At 42.5% G+C, this 14,183-nt stretch overlaps 1 protein-coding gene across 1 annotated transcript in view; it reads right to left on the bottom strand.

Moving 5' to 3' along the window:
• LOC126252367 (dipeptidase 1-like) overlaps nucleotides 1–14,183 on the bottom strand; it is a 392,132-nt gene that overhangs the window by 30,977 nt on the left and 346,972 nt on the right. Inside the window, exons 12-13 of the mRNA XM_049953258.1 lie at nucleotides 10,057–10,141; nucleotides 3,920–3,995 (exon numbers count right to left, since the gene is read on the bottom strand). Of these exons, the coding sequence (XP_049809215.1) occupies nucleotides 3,920–3,995; nucleotides 10,057–10,141 (161 nt within the window). The remainder of the gene's footprint in view (nucleotides 1–3,919; nucleotides 3,996–10,056; nucleotides 10,142–14,183) is intronic.

The raw sequence follows: 14,183 nt of genomic DNA, 5'->3' as shown, positions 1-14,183 counted from the left end.
CGGCACAGCGGACACACCAGGAACCGCGGTGTTGGCCGTCGAATGGCGCTAGTTGCGCAGCATTTGTGCACCGCCGCCGTCAGTGTCAGCCAGTTTGCCGTGGCATACGGAGCTCCATCGCAGTCTTTAACACTGGTAGCATGCCGCGACAGCGTGGACGTGAACCGTATGTGCAGTTGACGGACTTTGAGTGAGGGCGTATAGTGGGCATGCGGGAGGCCGGGTGGACGTACCGCCGAATTGCTCAACACGTGGGGCGTGAGGTCTCCACAGTACATCGATGTTGTCGCCAGTGGTCGGCGGAAGGTGCACGTGCCCGTCGACCTGGGACCGGACCGCAGCGACGCACGGACGCACGCCAAGACCGTAGGATCCTACGCAGTGCCGTAGGGGACCGCACCGCCACTTCCCAGCAAATTAGGGACACTGTTGCTCCTGGGGTATCGGCGAGGACCATTCGCAACCGTCTCCATGAAGCTGGGCTACGGTCCCGCACACCGTTAGGCCGTCTTCCGCTCACGCCCCAACATCGTGCAGCCCGCCTCCAGTGGTGTCGCGACAGGCGTGAATGGAGGGACGAATGGAGACGTGTCGTCTTCAGCGATGAGAGTCGCTTCTGCCTTGGTGCCAATGATGGTCGTATGCGTGTTTGGCGCCGTGCAGGTGAGCGCCACAATCAGGACTGCATACGACCGAGGCACACAGGGCCAACACCCGGCATCATGGTGTGGGGAGCGATCTCCTACACTGGCCGTACACCACTGGTGATCGTCGAGGGGACACTGAATAGTGCACGGTACATCCAAACCATCATCGAACCCATCGTTCTACCATTCCTAGACCGGCAAGGGAACTTGCTGTTCCAACAGGACAATGCACGTCCGCATGTATCCCGTGCCACCCAACGTGCTCTAGAAGGTGTAAGTCAACTACCCTGGCCAGCAAGATCTCCGGATCTGTCCCCCATTGAGCATGTTTGGGACTGGATGAAGCGTCGTCTCACGCGGTCTGCACGTCCAGCACGAACGCTGGTCCAACTGAGGCGCCAGGTGGAAATGGCATGGGAAGCCGTTCCACAGGACTACATCCAGCATCTCTACGATCGTCTCCATAGGAGAATAGCAGCCTGCATTGCTGCGAAAGGTGGATATACACTGTACTAGTGCCGACATTGTGCATGATCTGTTGCCTGTGTCTATGTGCCTGTGGTTCTGTCAGTGTGATCATGTGATGTATCTGACCCCAGGAATGTGTCAATAAAGTTTCCCCTTCCTGGGACAATGAATTCACGGTGTTCTTATTTCAATTTCCAGGAGTGTAATATGGTTCGACGTGAGTATGCTTCACTAATTTTCTTTGTAAACATGTAATTTTTCCTACTTTAATGTTACTACATTTGTTCCACGGACAATGTCGTAATCTTGTAAATAGGTTTAAAACCAAAACCATGGCTAAGGTTTAATAAGGTTTCATATATTACCAACAGGACATGATAATCCTGGACGAATTAGATATATGTAAGCAGAAAACAATCATTCAGACATAAAAATTACATAGAAAATTTTTATCGACGTTTCGGAGAACAAGAACGTAGAAAAAAGGAACAATAAACGTTAAAGTAATAGTCATAGGTACAAATGATAGCAATATTATATCAGTGAAACACAAGTAACATCACTGACTAGCAAAGATTTCACTGTAAATATAAACATGAACGAGAACAAACGGTCATTGTAGCTGTCGAAAATATTTCACGAAAAATTCAGTAAAAATAAAACATACGTGACTTATGAAAATATAGCACCATATTGACAGTCGACAGTTTATTCACTGAAGCTTATGTGAGTCTATTCCTAGTAGACGTATATCAGGTTATTAGGTCACGTTATTAGGCGTATATGCTATTTCTTGCCAAAGAGAAGGCTAAATGTTCGGAGGAAAATATAAAAAGGACAATACAAGGGAAATGAACTTACAAGAGTTGGGAGATACGATACCGCGAGAAAAATTCCATCGAGCGCTGAGAACTAAGTCGAAACAAGGCCCCTGAAATATAAATTATTTAAAATCTTGAGAGAGAGAGCTTTTACTAAAAGTTTCACATGATGAACAACACAAGTGAGACAGGTGGAAGCCTCGTCCTTAAAGATGAAAGCAGTAACTAAAATTCCAAAAGTGAAAGTGCTGACATGTATGAATATAACTGAATATCAGTTTAATAAGTTATTGTTGCAATATACTGACAGGACTTATTTAGGGATAATGGAAAATCTGGTGTTGACTGAAATTGGGAAAGATCAGTTTGGCTTCCAGAAAAATGCCGCATCGCGCGCGGCAATACTGATCCAACAACTTACCTTAGAAGACTGGTAAAAGTAAATGAAACCCACGTCTAAAGCAACTCTATCCTTACAGCAACCTTTTTATGCTGTTGGTAGGAATACACTTTGAACTTTTGAAGGTACGAAGGGTAATATGCAGAGGGTGGAATGTTATTTGCTATAGATACGGACACGAAACTACAGCTATGACAGTCGAATGACAAGACGCGCAAGTAGTGGTCTGAATAGAGTGATACAGAATTGTAGCTTGTTCCCGACATTACTGTGTCTGTACATTCAGCAAATGTTGAAGAGAAATTTAGAGAGGGAATGGAATTTCAGTGAAAAGAAACAGAATATTCAACGTTTACCAATAACCTTGTAATTCAGTTAGAGATAACAAATACAGTGGAAAGCAGTTTAGCGGAATGGATGCTATCACGGAAAGAGGTGACAAGTTGAAGATCAACAGAAGTAAAGCAAGGTTAATGGACTGGAATAGAACTAAATCAGATAATGCTGAAGGAATTAGATTAATTACCATGGTACTATCAACAATAAATAATATTTGCTATTTGGGCAGCAAATAACTGAATATGGTTGAAATGGAGAGGACTGAAAACGTAAACTGGCAGCAGCAAGACAGGTCCCGCTTGAAGAAGTGGAATTTGTTTGGATAAAATATAAACTTATGTTTCTAGAACGTTTTTGCCTGGACTGTAGCCTTCTACCAAGTAAATATGTAAGGGAACTGCACACTAAAAAGTAGAAATCACCAGCGGAGGGACTTACTTTTGAAACCGTCTATAATGTGATGCAGATTTATTTCCCAGCTTTTATACCCTGCAGCCATTCACCATGGTAGGCTCTTATTGGTTAAAATTTTCCCCACGTTTATATATTTCAATGGCTTCTCTATTTAGCTGTGGATAATACTATTATCCACGGCTGGATAATAGTATTATCCACAGCTATATAGAGAATCCATCGAAATATATAAACGTGGGGAAAATTTTAACAGGAGAGAAGAAGCCATGAAATTCAGTGATATATGGACTGTGGCGCTACAGAGTCGATGAGAAGTGTTTATCTTTGACGTACTATAATCGATAGTTAAAACATTTTATCTTTGACAAGGTGTATCTCTGCTATCACGTGAAATCCAGACCACGCCCTCTTTCCACAGTATTAAGGCCGCTCTTCGACGTCCGACTCCTCAGTCGGCAAGACTCAGCACAACCAGGAGCACCTCTGAAGATGTCCGTTGTAGCCTTGGACGCAACGTCAGGGATTGAAGAGTTCCATGGACCACGGCCATACAACCTGGAAAAATTCTCAGCAACTAAACCCTGTATGTTTGATGTGTAAAGCAGCACGGTGGTGTTTTCTTCTAGCCAGTCTAGCGTCGCAGTCTAGAACATAATGAGTGCTTAATATCCATACCTACTAAGAACTTCACCTCACAAAATATTTAGAGGAGAAACCGAGATGAAGAATACTTCTTTAGTGATTGAGAAGTACCGCCGGTACTTGTTACAACTGTATACAGATCAGGTCTCCTTATATGCTACCTGTCTCTAGTGCTGTACAGTACTCACTGGTTGATGCCGTCGTATCCTGCGCCGATGCCCACGTGGTCGATGCCCGCCACTTCTCGTACGTGATTGATGTGCGCTGCGACAAGAGAACAAGGGCATTTGCAAGATTTCATTATGATACGTCTATCGGCAAATTAGTATCTTAGGACATGCTTTGAGATAACGTACACATCGATGTAGTGAAACTAAATTTATAGCTACGTGCGCCAGTACCACAGGCGTGCGTAACTCTGCGCAGATCAGTTTTTATCATTTGGAATAAGTTACATTTTTACTTGTAAGTCTTGAGGGATGCTCTTATACTGTACATACAGACTCGTCAGACGATTTGTGATAGGTGGGTGTAGAGTCTCGAGTAAGAGACTCTCCATTTGGAAGAGCGGAGAATATCGTTACCGGCATCTGCGTATCGGTCTTTTTCTGTGACGCGTCAGGTTCCTTTCTCCTTCAATAAGATCATGTATTCGTCCTCATGTACCTCTGATAAACTTTTGTGACACAAAAATGAGAGCAGTGTTATCCCGAATACTTTATACACAACGGCTGTATTGCAAAAGAGTACTTAATGCTGTATCGAACTACTAGCAAGGGCAGCCCGAAGAGACAAAAATCGCTAAGTTGCTTAGAAAAAGGAGCTTCCTTTCGCCTATTGCGTTATTTATTGATGACATGTAACTTCTCATTATTGAATACGAAGTCTTTTGTTAACAATTTCGTCTTTGATACATTCATAGAAGGGAACATTTCGGGTATTTTTTCTACTCACAACGTGTCATAGATGCATAGTATCGTCAAATGACATGCGTAGCCATTTACACATGCACGATGTAAATAGGGGAAATATTACTCTACCCTGCGATAAAGAAACTTTGTTCTAGTATCATCAGACTTGTCATCCCTTATTATCCACATATTCTCTCACCCTACATTAAAACTTCTCGAAAAAACTATGAAGCATGGTAATATAACACATCGTTTCATTTATGATCGGAGTTTGCGGTAGTACAAGGAGAAGCTAAGTGAAATAATTCGGTCACACAATGTCCATTTGGACCTGAAAATATATTTAATCTGTGTTTTATTTCATTGGTCGCACTTCATTAGTCCTCACTACGCTTTCCCATGAAAATGAGTGAATAAAGCGTGACTATTTGGGCGTATAAAGGACAGAACTAACCAAAGATGAATAGAGTCTGGTGATTTTGCGAAAAGAAAGATGGGTCAACGTTGGTCAAAGAGGTATGCACGGGTTTTCACAACATAAAGACAGTAGACAGTTCACAGTGCGTCAGGTAGATCTGCAATGGGGAACTTCTTCCCCCCCCCCCCCCCCCCCCCAGTGGTCCAAACCGGAAGACGTCCTTGCGGGGCATTGTGTAGCTGGAGGGCCCAAATTCGGATGTCTCCACGTTGCGTACACTAATATGGTAACAAAACTACTTGATAAATGAGTTATATTATTTTGGACTGTGCTCGAAACGTATTAGTTAAAGTCAATACAGATGGGGACATGCTCGGAGAAGTGTTAATTTTTGTTTGTTTATGACAAACAATTTAGATGATTGTAATAGTGTAGCTACGATAGTTAGTGTGTGACTCTCAGCATCGGACTTTTCGTTTGTAAACCAACAGGTGAAACCTCTTCGATTAACAGATCAGTTAAAATGATTCGTTGTCATGTATGAGTTTATAAATTTTATTTGTTTCTAATGATCTTTTCTTTGTGTGATAATGTTGAGTGCACTTAGCACTGAGCACATATAGGAAACTTAAGCTATGAAATTTCAATGTTTTACGGGCTGTTACCAAAGGCTGAAAATAGTTATATTTTGTACCACATCAATCATTAAAGTTACATTGGATCAATTTTAACATTTCGTGGGCTTTCTTTGTGACTCCGAGATTAACAATGGCCTGCACCCTTGCTGGAGACTAACTATGAGAAATGGCTCTAATTATGCAAGTGTATTTACTGGAACAGTTATGCACGAAAAAGTCTTATGGAACTAAAACAAAATAAAATTTCTGCTAGAAAATACAAGGAAAACGATACTAAAAATTGAGGCAGCTGTTAGGAAGTAGTCTTACTCCAACCCATGAATACTACATTACTTGGATCTTCCGTCCCATGTCTGCTAGACGTCCCCGCACAAGACTTTGCTACTATTCCACAGCAGCCCAGGTAAGTTCGTCCAGTGTGTTAAGAGATACAACAAATTTCATTCGGTCGAAAGCATAATCAGCCTGTCTCATGTCAGCAGATAAAGCAGGCCACTCCACTTGATAGATTTTTGCCTCCTGAAGGGATGTGTTTGTGCAATGGGAGCAATGTGCTCGTGAGTTTTTGTCCTGAAAGACGAACCCATGAGAGAAAAGTAGACCGTAGGTGTCAATAATAGCTTGAAGGCACACCGTTTAAATTAAATTCGATAGCGGTGTCGTGCGTTCCAGATCCGTATGTGATACCTGCCTAAGGTATATCGGTGCTGAATCCATGGGACTGCATATATGGCACCTAGACCCAAACTCTTCTATGAATATCCTCAGACGTCTGTAAGAAAAACCAACATCATTGATCCAGGTGCCATTTAGGGTGTTTCTGTGTCTGCTTTCTACGCGCACAACAGTGCTGTGTGGTTCAGTAATGTTCTTCGTAGTTGGACCTCCAAAAGGGCAAAGCGGTCATTCCGATACGGTTGCGCACTGACTAGAATGACACACTCCACACACCTACCTAAGAATAGGCAATTCGCAGTTTCGTTGCATTTCTCTCTGTATGACTATGAGGAATTACTTCCAGGTAATGTTACTGACCGACGGCGACCGCTAAGAGGCAGATCTTCAACGTTATGAGCCTTCCGATAGCGGTTTAATATTCGATTTACACTACTGGCCATTAAAATTGCTACACCAAGAGCAAATGCAGATGATAAACGGGTATTCATTGGACAAATATATTATACTAGAACTAACATGTGATTACAATTTCATGCAATTTGGGTGCATAGATCCTGAAAAATGAGTACCCAGAGAAAACAATACCTAGAACAACCACCTCTGGCCGTAATAACGGCCTTGATACGCCTGGGCATTGAGTCAAACAGAGCATGGATAGCGTGTACAGGTACAGCTGTCCATGCAGCTTCAACACGATACCACAGTTCATCAAGAGTAGCGACTGGCGTGTTGTGACGAGCCAGTTGCTCGGCCACCATTGACCAGATGTTTTCAATCGGTGAGAGGTCTGGAGAATGTGCTGGCCATGGCAGCAGTCGAACATTTCCTGTATCCAGAAAGGCCCGTACAGGACCTGCAACATGCGGTCCTGCATTATCCTGCTGAAATGTAGGGTTTCGCATTGATCGAATGAAGGGTAGAGCCACGGGTCGTAACACATCTGAAATGTAATGGCCACTGTTAAAAGTGCCGTCAATGCGAACAAGAGGTGACTGACACGTATAATCAATCGCACCCCATGCCATCACGCCGGGTGGTACGCCAGTATGGCGATGACGAATACACGCTTCCAATGTGCCTTCACCGCGATGTCGCCAAACACGGATGCGACCATCATGATGCTGTAAACAGAACCTGGATTCATCCGAAAAAATGACGTTTTGCCATTCGTGCACCCAGGTTCGACGTTGAGTACAACATCGCAGGCGCTCCTGTCTGTGATGCAGCGTCAAGGGTAACCGCAGCCATGGTCTCCGAGCTAATAGTCCATGCTGCTGCAAACGTCGTCGAACTGTCCGTGCAGATAGTTGTTGTCTTGCAAACGTCCCATCTGTTGGCTCAGGGATCGAGACGTGGCTGCACGATCCGTTACAAAAATGGTTCAAATGGTTCTGAGCACTATGGGACTCAACTGCTGTGGTCATCAGTCCTCTAGAACTTAGAACTACTTAAACTTAACTAACCTAAGAACATCACACACATTCATGCCTGAGGCAGGATTCGAACCTGAGACCGTAGCGGTCTCGCGGTTCCAGACTGTAGCGTCCAGAACCGCTCGGCCACTCCGGCCGGCAGATCCGTTACAGCCACGCGGATAAGATGCCTGTCATCTCGACTGCTAGTGATACGAGACCGTTGGGATCCCGCACGGCGTTCCGTATTATCCTCCTGAACCCACCGATTCCATATTCTGCTAACACTCATTGGACCTCGACCAACGCGAACATCATTGTAGCGATACGATAAGCCGCAATCGCGGTAGGCTACAATCCGACCTTTATCAAAGTCGGAAACGTGATGGTACGCATTTCTCCTCCTTACACGAGGCAACACAACAACGTTTCATCAGGCAACGTCGGTCAACTGCTATTTGTGTATGAGAAATCGGTTGGAAACTTTCCTCATGTCAGCACATTGTAGGTGTCGCCACCGGCGCCAACCTTGTGTGAATGCTCTGAAAAGCTAATCTTTTGCATATCACAGCATCTTCTTCCTGTCGGTTAAATTTCGTGTCTGTATCACGTCATCTTCGTGGTGTAGCAATTTTAATGGCCAATTCGGCAGGTAACCTCCCATGTTCATAATCCAGCTTGTCGCATAGGTACAATGTGCTCACCGTCTAAGCTCTAGACGATCCCTCGGGACATGTGGCTTAACAGAATAGTGTATACAATGCGCATAGTCCCGTTCGCGGCTGGAGACACTACACGCTCTGCTCAACTGCACCGGTAATTCGGATTTAATTTACTCCTATTACACAGGTCATTGGACGAACTAGATTCCCGTCATCAAAATAATTCTTGAAAAGACACTTCCGACCAAACTACTGAGGCAGGCCTAAAACTTTTGTGTAGCTATTGCCAACTGGCAACTAATCCAAAAGGAGGATTATGGGGAAGGTATATGGAAAAAAGAAAATAACAGCTGTTTGTTTTTGGGATGGAGCCCTTAACAGCTTCCCACACTCAGTTATAGGATGTATATTTTTCTAAGTGAACTAGACTACATCTGGTTTTCTTTGGAGGTAGTTGAGTATCCCCAGTAACTGCTACGCACTTAGTCACAAAGCTGCAGAAGGATAAAACAACCATTTACAGGCAGTAACAATTTCTGGTACCCACTTTGAAGTTTAATACTAGAGTATTTAGAGTTTGTGCTTCTGGCATTCGTCACATACAAGGTGATCAAGGTTAAACTGTCACTCCCTGCGCCCATATAGACGGAAAAATATTTGCCTTATGGGCACCCAACTTAATAGGGACTATATTCAGACTATTCACCGCAGTATTTACGTTGTTAGTTGTGGTAGTGTTATAATCTGGTACTGGAACTGTTACGGCGACGTAGGACTTAAGTAGAAGCATCAGGGTGAATTACAGCTGCAAACAGTCAACATGGGTCTAGACAAGGTAAACAGATTTTAATCGCAAAGTTGTTTTGTCAAAACAATAACAATAGTGCTGCTGCACTTCGTGAATAACGATGCATTAGAGAATTACGTAGAGGTCCTCTTACCACACCGGGTATGAAGAACATGATACGGAAGATCGAATTAACAGGCGATTTGTGAACTGCTCATGGGAGAAGCCGACGGGCCAACAGCTCCACAAATTGTTGTGGATGTTACTGTTTTTATAGCTGAGAATGCTGGACGGAATGTGCGATCTCAAGCAGAGCACGAACTGACAGCTGAACATTCCATCGTCGACCGTTAGAAAAGTACCGCGAACACTTGTGAAACGGTATATATGATTGCAGGCCGTATTACAATGATGCAGTCTTCTCGGGTGATCAGCTAAACTCACCGAAACGCTGCGGCAGGGTAACACCACGACTCGGCCGATCACCTGCGAGTTCGTCAACAGTGAATTCGTGTTGCTAGTGAGTTTCCAGGCTTTCGTAGATGCACATGATCGTCACCTTAAGCAACGTTTGTGAACTGGCAAGCAAACATGATACTCAGTTAGCAAATGTTACTCTGTGATCTCAAATTAAAATTTGGTTCTTTCAATGGTTTACTCGTTATTTCTTTTCCGTCTGTCCTTTCAAATGTTTCCTCAACGTTCCGTTTGTCCTCCGATCACTCGTTTTACATGGGGTCCTCTCATGTAGTGAAAGTTTAATTATAATCACCCTGTACTGTATATATAGAATGAAATATAAAGAGTATGGTTTCTTACCTATCACATCAGATATATTGGCAGTCGAATTACAGGTGATGAAGTACGTGTAGAAGTTCACCATCACTATACCGCCGTTGCCAGCCTGCGAAACAAAATTTTAACATTAGTCAACAATAATTTTATAAATATTTATGGCATATTCCGTTGGTTCTTGGAGGAACACAGGCATACCAAAGACTTGTATACACAGTATTAATGTTCCAAATTATATTTATTTAATACAATTTTGAACATGGCCGATAATGCAGCAACCGTAGACGAAATTTATAATATTACTTGAAAATACAGCTCTTCGGTTGCACAGGTAAAAAATTTTCAACTTTACCTAGGTTTCAACTGCTCTAAGGTAGCCTTCATCAGAAGTAAAAAAATTTTACATTACCTATAACAGAGCTTTGGAATAATATAAAAATTATTAAATTAAACATACGAGGTGCGGCTAGAAAAAAACCGGACTGATGCTGGAAAAAACATTTATTTACAATTATTTACAATTTCATGTTATCTCCTTCAATGTACTCTCCTCCTCAGTCTCTAAACCGCTCCATACGAATTTTCCACTGTTCATAGCAATGCTGCAGATCATTTTCGGTAAGTCCATACATTACTTCCGTCGCTTTTTCTTTTACTGCTTCAACAGTCTCAAATCTAGTTCCTTTCATGGCTGACTTGACTTTAGGGAAAAGAAAAAAGTCACAGGGGGCCAAATCAGGTGAGTAGGGTGGATGATCTAAGATGGGAATGTTGTGTTTTGCCAAAAACGTCTTCACTGACAACGCACTGTGAGCTGGGGCATTGTCTTGGTGAAGGATCCATGACTTTTTTCTCCACAAATCGTTCCGTTTTCTCCGTACTCGCTCACGTAGGGTAGCCAGGACGCTAATGTAGTAATGCTGATTCACTGTTTGTCCCTCTGGTACCCAATCAATGTGCACAATCCCTTTGATGTCAAAAAAAAAGTAATAACATTTTGTATGAAGGTGGGATCACTTTCAATGTTTTCCAGGATGTCAGAACAAATCATTCTTCGGCGTTCCTTCTGTTCAATTGTGAGACACTTTGGAACCATTTTTGAACACACTTTGTTCATGTTGAAACTTTCATGAAGAATCTGCCTAACACTTTCCTTGTCAACTCCTGTTAACTCAGACACTGCTCTGATTATTAAACGGCGATCTTGTCGAACAAGTTTACCGATTTTTTCAATGTTTGCATCAGTTTTTGCTGACAATGGTCTGCCAGTGCGAGTGTCATCACTGGTGTCTTCGCGGCCATCTTTAAATCGTTTAAACCACTCAAATACTTGTCTTCGCGATAAACAATCATCGCCGTACACTTGTTGTAACATTAAAAACGTTTCACTTGCAGATTTTCCATTTTGAAACAAACTTTGATGTTAACACGCTGTTCTTTCTGTACACTCAACATTTTCCGACGCACAGACAAAACGTCAACTACTTAAAACAGACGCCACGGGCAGACTGAGTGCAGGAGGCAGATGAAACTCGGGCAGTAGGCGGAGCGAGAGTCACGTGACAGGCCACGCGACTTTCAGCCGTATTGCATTCGTTTTATTGTTTCACCAGTACTAGTCCGGTTATTTTCTAGCCACACCTCGTGTGTAATAAAATTACATCATAGCTAACTGCTACGGTACAGTAGACAAAGAAAGCATATTTACATAGAGTAAATAGTTATGAAATGGTTTAGAGCAACAGTGCTCACGTTAAAGATAAAAATATACTTCTACATTATAACATTTTCCTAGGAAAGCACAACTTGATTAAGACGCGCCGCTGAGGGTCGCGTGTGCTGCCGGCACTGTAAGCAACATCAAAATGTTCAAATGGCTCTGAGCACTATGGGACTCAACTGCTGAGGTCAGTAGTCCCCTAGAACTTAGAACTAGTTAAACCTAACTAACCTAAGGACATCACAAACATCCATGCCCGAGGCAGGATTCGAACCTGCGACCGTAGTGGTCTTGCGGTTCCAGACTGCAGCGCCTTTAACCGCACGGCCACTTCGGCCGGCTCTAAGCAACATCAGACTGACAGGCGCGCGCGCCGTCGATGTTAACAAGCCGGCACCTTGTATCGCGCCATCTAGTATTGAATGCCTGTAATTTACAGTGACAACAACTGTCAGAAGCATTGGAACAGGAGTGCACGTAAAGTGCTCATTACATTATGTCAGATAGTATGTAACAGATCGAAAGTTGAACAAAATATTATACTGTAGAACAGGGAGAGAGATTAACGTGAACCCCCAGCCGCCTAAGCTTCGGTCCCAGTTTAAGGTCCACAAAATAAATCGCCCTATTCGGCCTGTTTCTAATAGTATGAACAGCGCTTACCACGATATAGCAAAATTCCTTCAAGATAAATTAAAAAGGTCTTATGTTTTTCGAAATAATTACTCCATAGCTAACAGTCAGAGCCTTATCAACAAAATAAAAGACATACACTGCGACGAAGACATAAAAATGTTCTCATTCGATATTAAAAACCTTTATACCAATGTGCCTGTACTAACGACTTTAGATATCATAGAGAATAACTTACGTTTGTTCAAAAAAGAACTCTCTGATGAACAGATCACTGATTTCATTAACCTATTGCAGATCGTAACAAAGTACAGTTATTTCGAATTCATTGGACAGCTGTACCAACAATCTGATGGTCTTGCAATGGGCAATCCCTTAGCTGGCATCCTAGCAGATATTTTTATCAACTCTCTAGAAGAGACATTTTTTAAAAAAATTGTCCACTACCACCTTAGGAATTGTTTCATATTCTAGGTACGTCGATGACATTTTAATCGTCTATAACGGAACGAACGATGACATTAACCACCTGTTCGAGATCTGTAACAAACTACATGAAAAAATCACCATCACATGTGAACTTGAAAACAGCTCCCGCCAGTTAAATTCTTTAGACTTAACTTTGACAATAGTGAATGACAAAATCTCATTCAATATTTTTCGTAAGGATTCTTTTTCAGACCAAATTGTGCCAGCCTGTTCCACACACCCGCGATCTCACAAAAAGCATTTTTTCACTCTGCTGTTCATAGAGCAATCTCTACCCCTTTGTCCTCTGAAAATTTAAGAACCGAATTGAATCTAATTAAAACCATTGCAGTTAATAATGGTTACGAACCAAATATAGTAGATGATGTCTTCAGACAGTAAACCAATAACAGAATTACCACGCTTGGGACCACTATTGACGAGCCTAGCGATTTGAAGAAATACTTCTCTTCACCGTATGTAGGGCCAATAACCTACAGATTGCAACGTTTCCTTAAAAATAAATATGACTGCAACATAGTTTTCTCTACCAACAACTCTCTCAAAAATAATCTTATCCATAATTATGAACCAAGACGGTCGCCTCTGCAAAACTCAGGCGTTTACAAAATCACCTGTGACACTTGCTCAGCTTACTATATAGGACAGACTGGACGAGCTTTTTCGATTAGATATAAAGAGCATCAATTAGGGAAAAAGGTACGAACGTACATAATTCGTCATTCGCTGACCACCTTCTTATCACAGGACACAAACCTAAAGATGTTCATGATATTAGTATCTTACATATGGAAAAGAAAGGCTTCAGACTTGATATTCTTGGTTGGAAATTTTCAAACAATTTTCCCGCAACGACCATTTAATCCTCAATGAGCAATTACAATTACGTGATAATAATTTCTTTGATGGTGTAAAGCCCTTGCTTAAAATCACTTAACGCGGAATATTGCTATTATGCTTCCCGTACTGTAGCCTTAAATATTGTTCTCTCTCCCTGTTCTACAGTATAATATTTTGTTCAACTTTCGATCTGTTACATACTATCTGACATAATGTAATCAGCACATTACGTGCACTCCTGTTCCAATGCGTCTGACAGCTGTTGTCACTGTAAATTACAAGCATTCAATACTAGATGGCGCGATACAAGGTGCCGGCTTGTTAACATCGACGGCGCGCGCGCCTGTCAGTCTGATGTTGCTTACAGTGCCGGCCGCACACGCGACCCTTAGCGGCGCGTCTTAATCAAGTTGTGCTTTCCTAGGAAAATTTTATAATGTACAAATATATTTTTATCTTTAACGTGAGC

Source organism: Schistocerca nitens, chromosome 4, assembly GCF_023898315.1.
Source record: "Schistocerca nitens isolate TAMUIC-IGC-003100 chromosome 4, iqSchNite1.1, whole genome shotgun sequence".
In the NCBI taxonomy this organism is placed as follows: domain Eukaryota; kingdom Metazoa; phylum Arthropoda; class Insecta; order Orthoptera; family Acrididae; genus Schistocerca; species Schistocerca nitens.
This window is presented reverse-complemented; position numbering and strand designations above follow the sequence as displayed.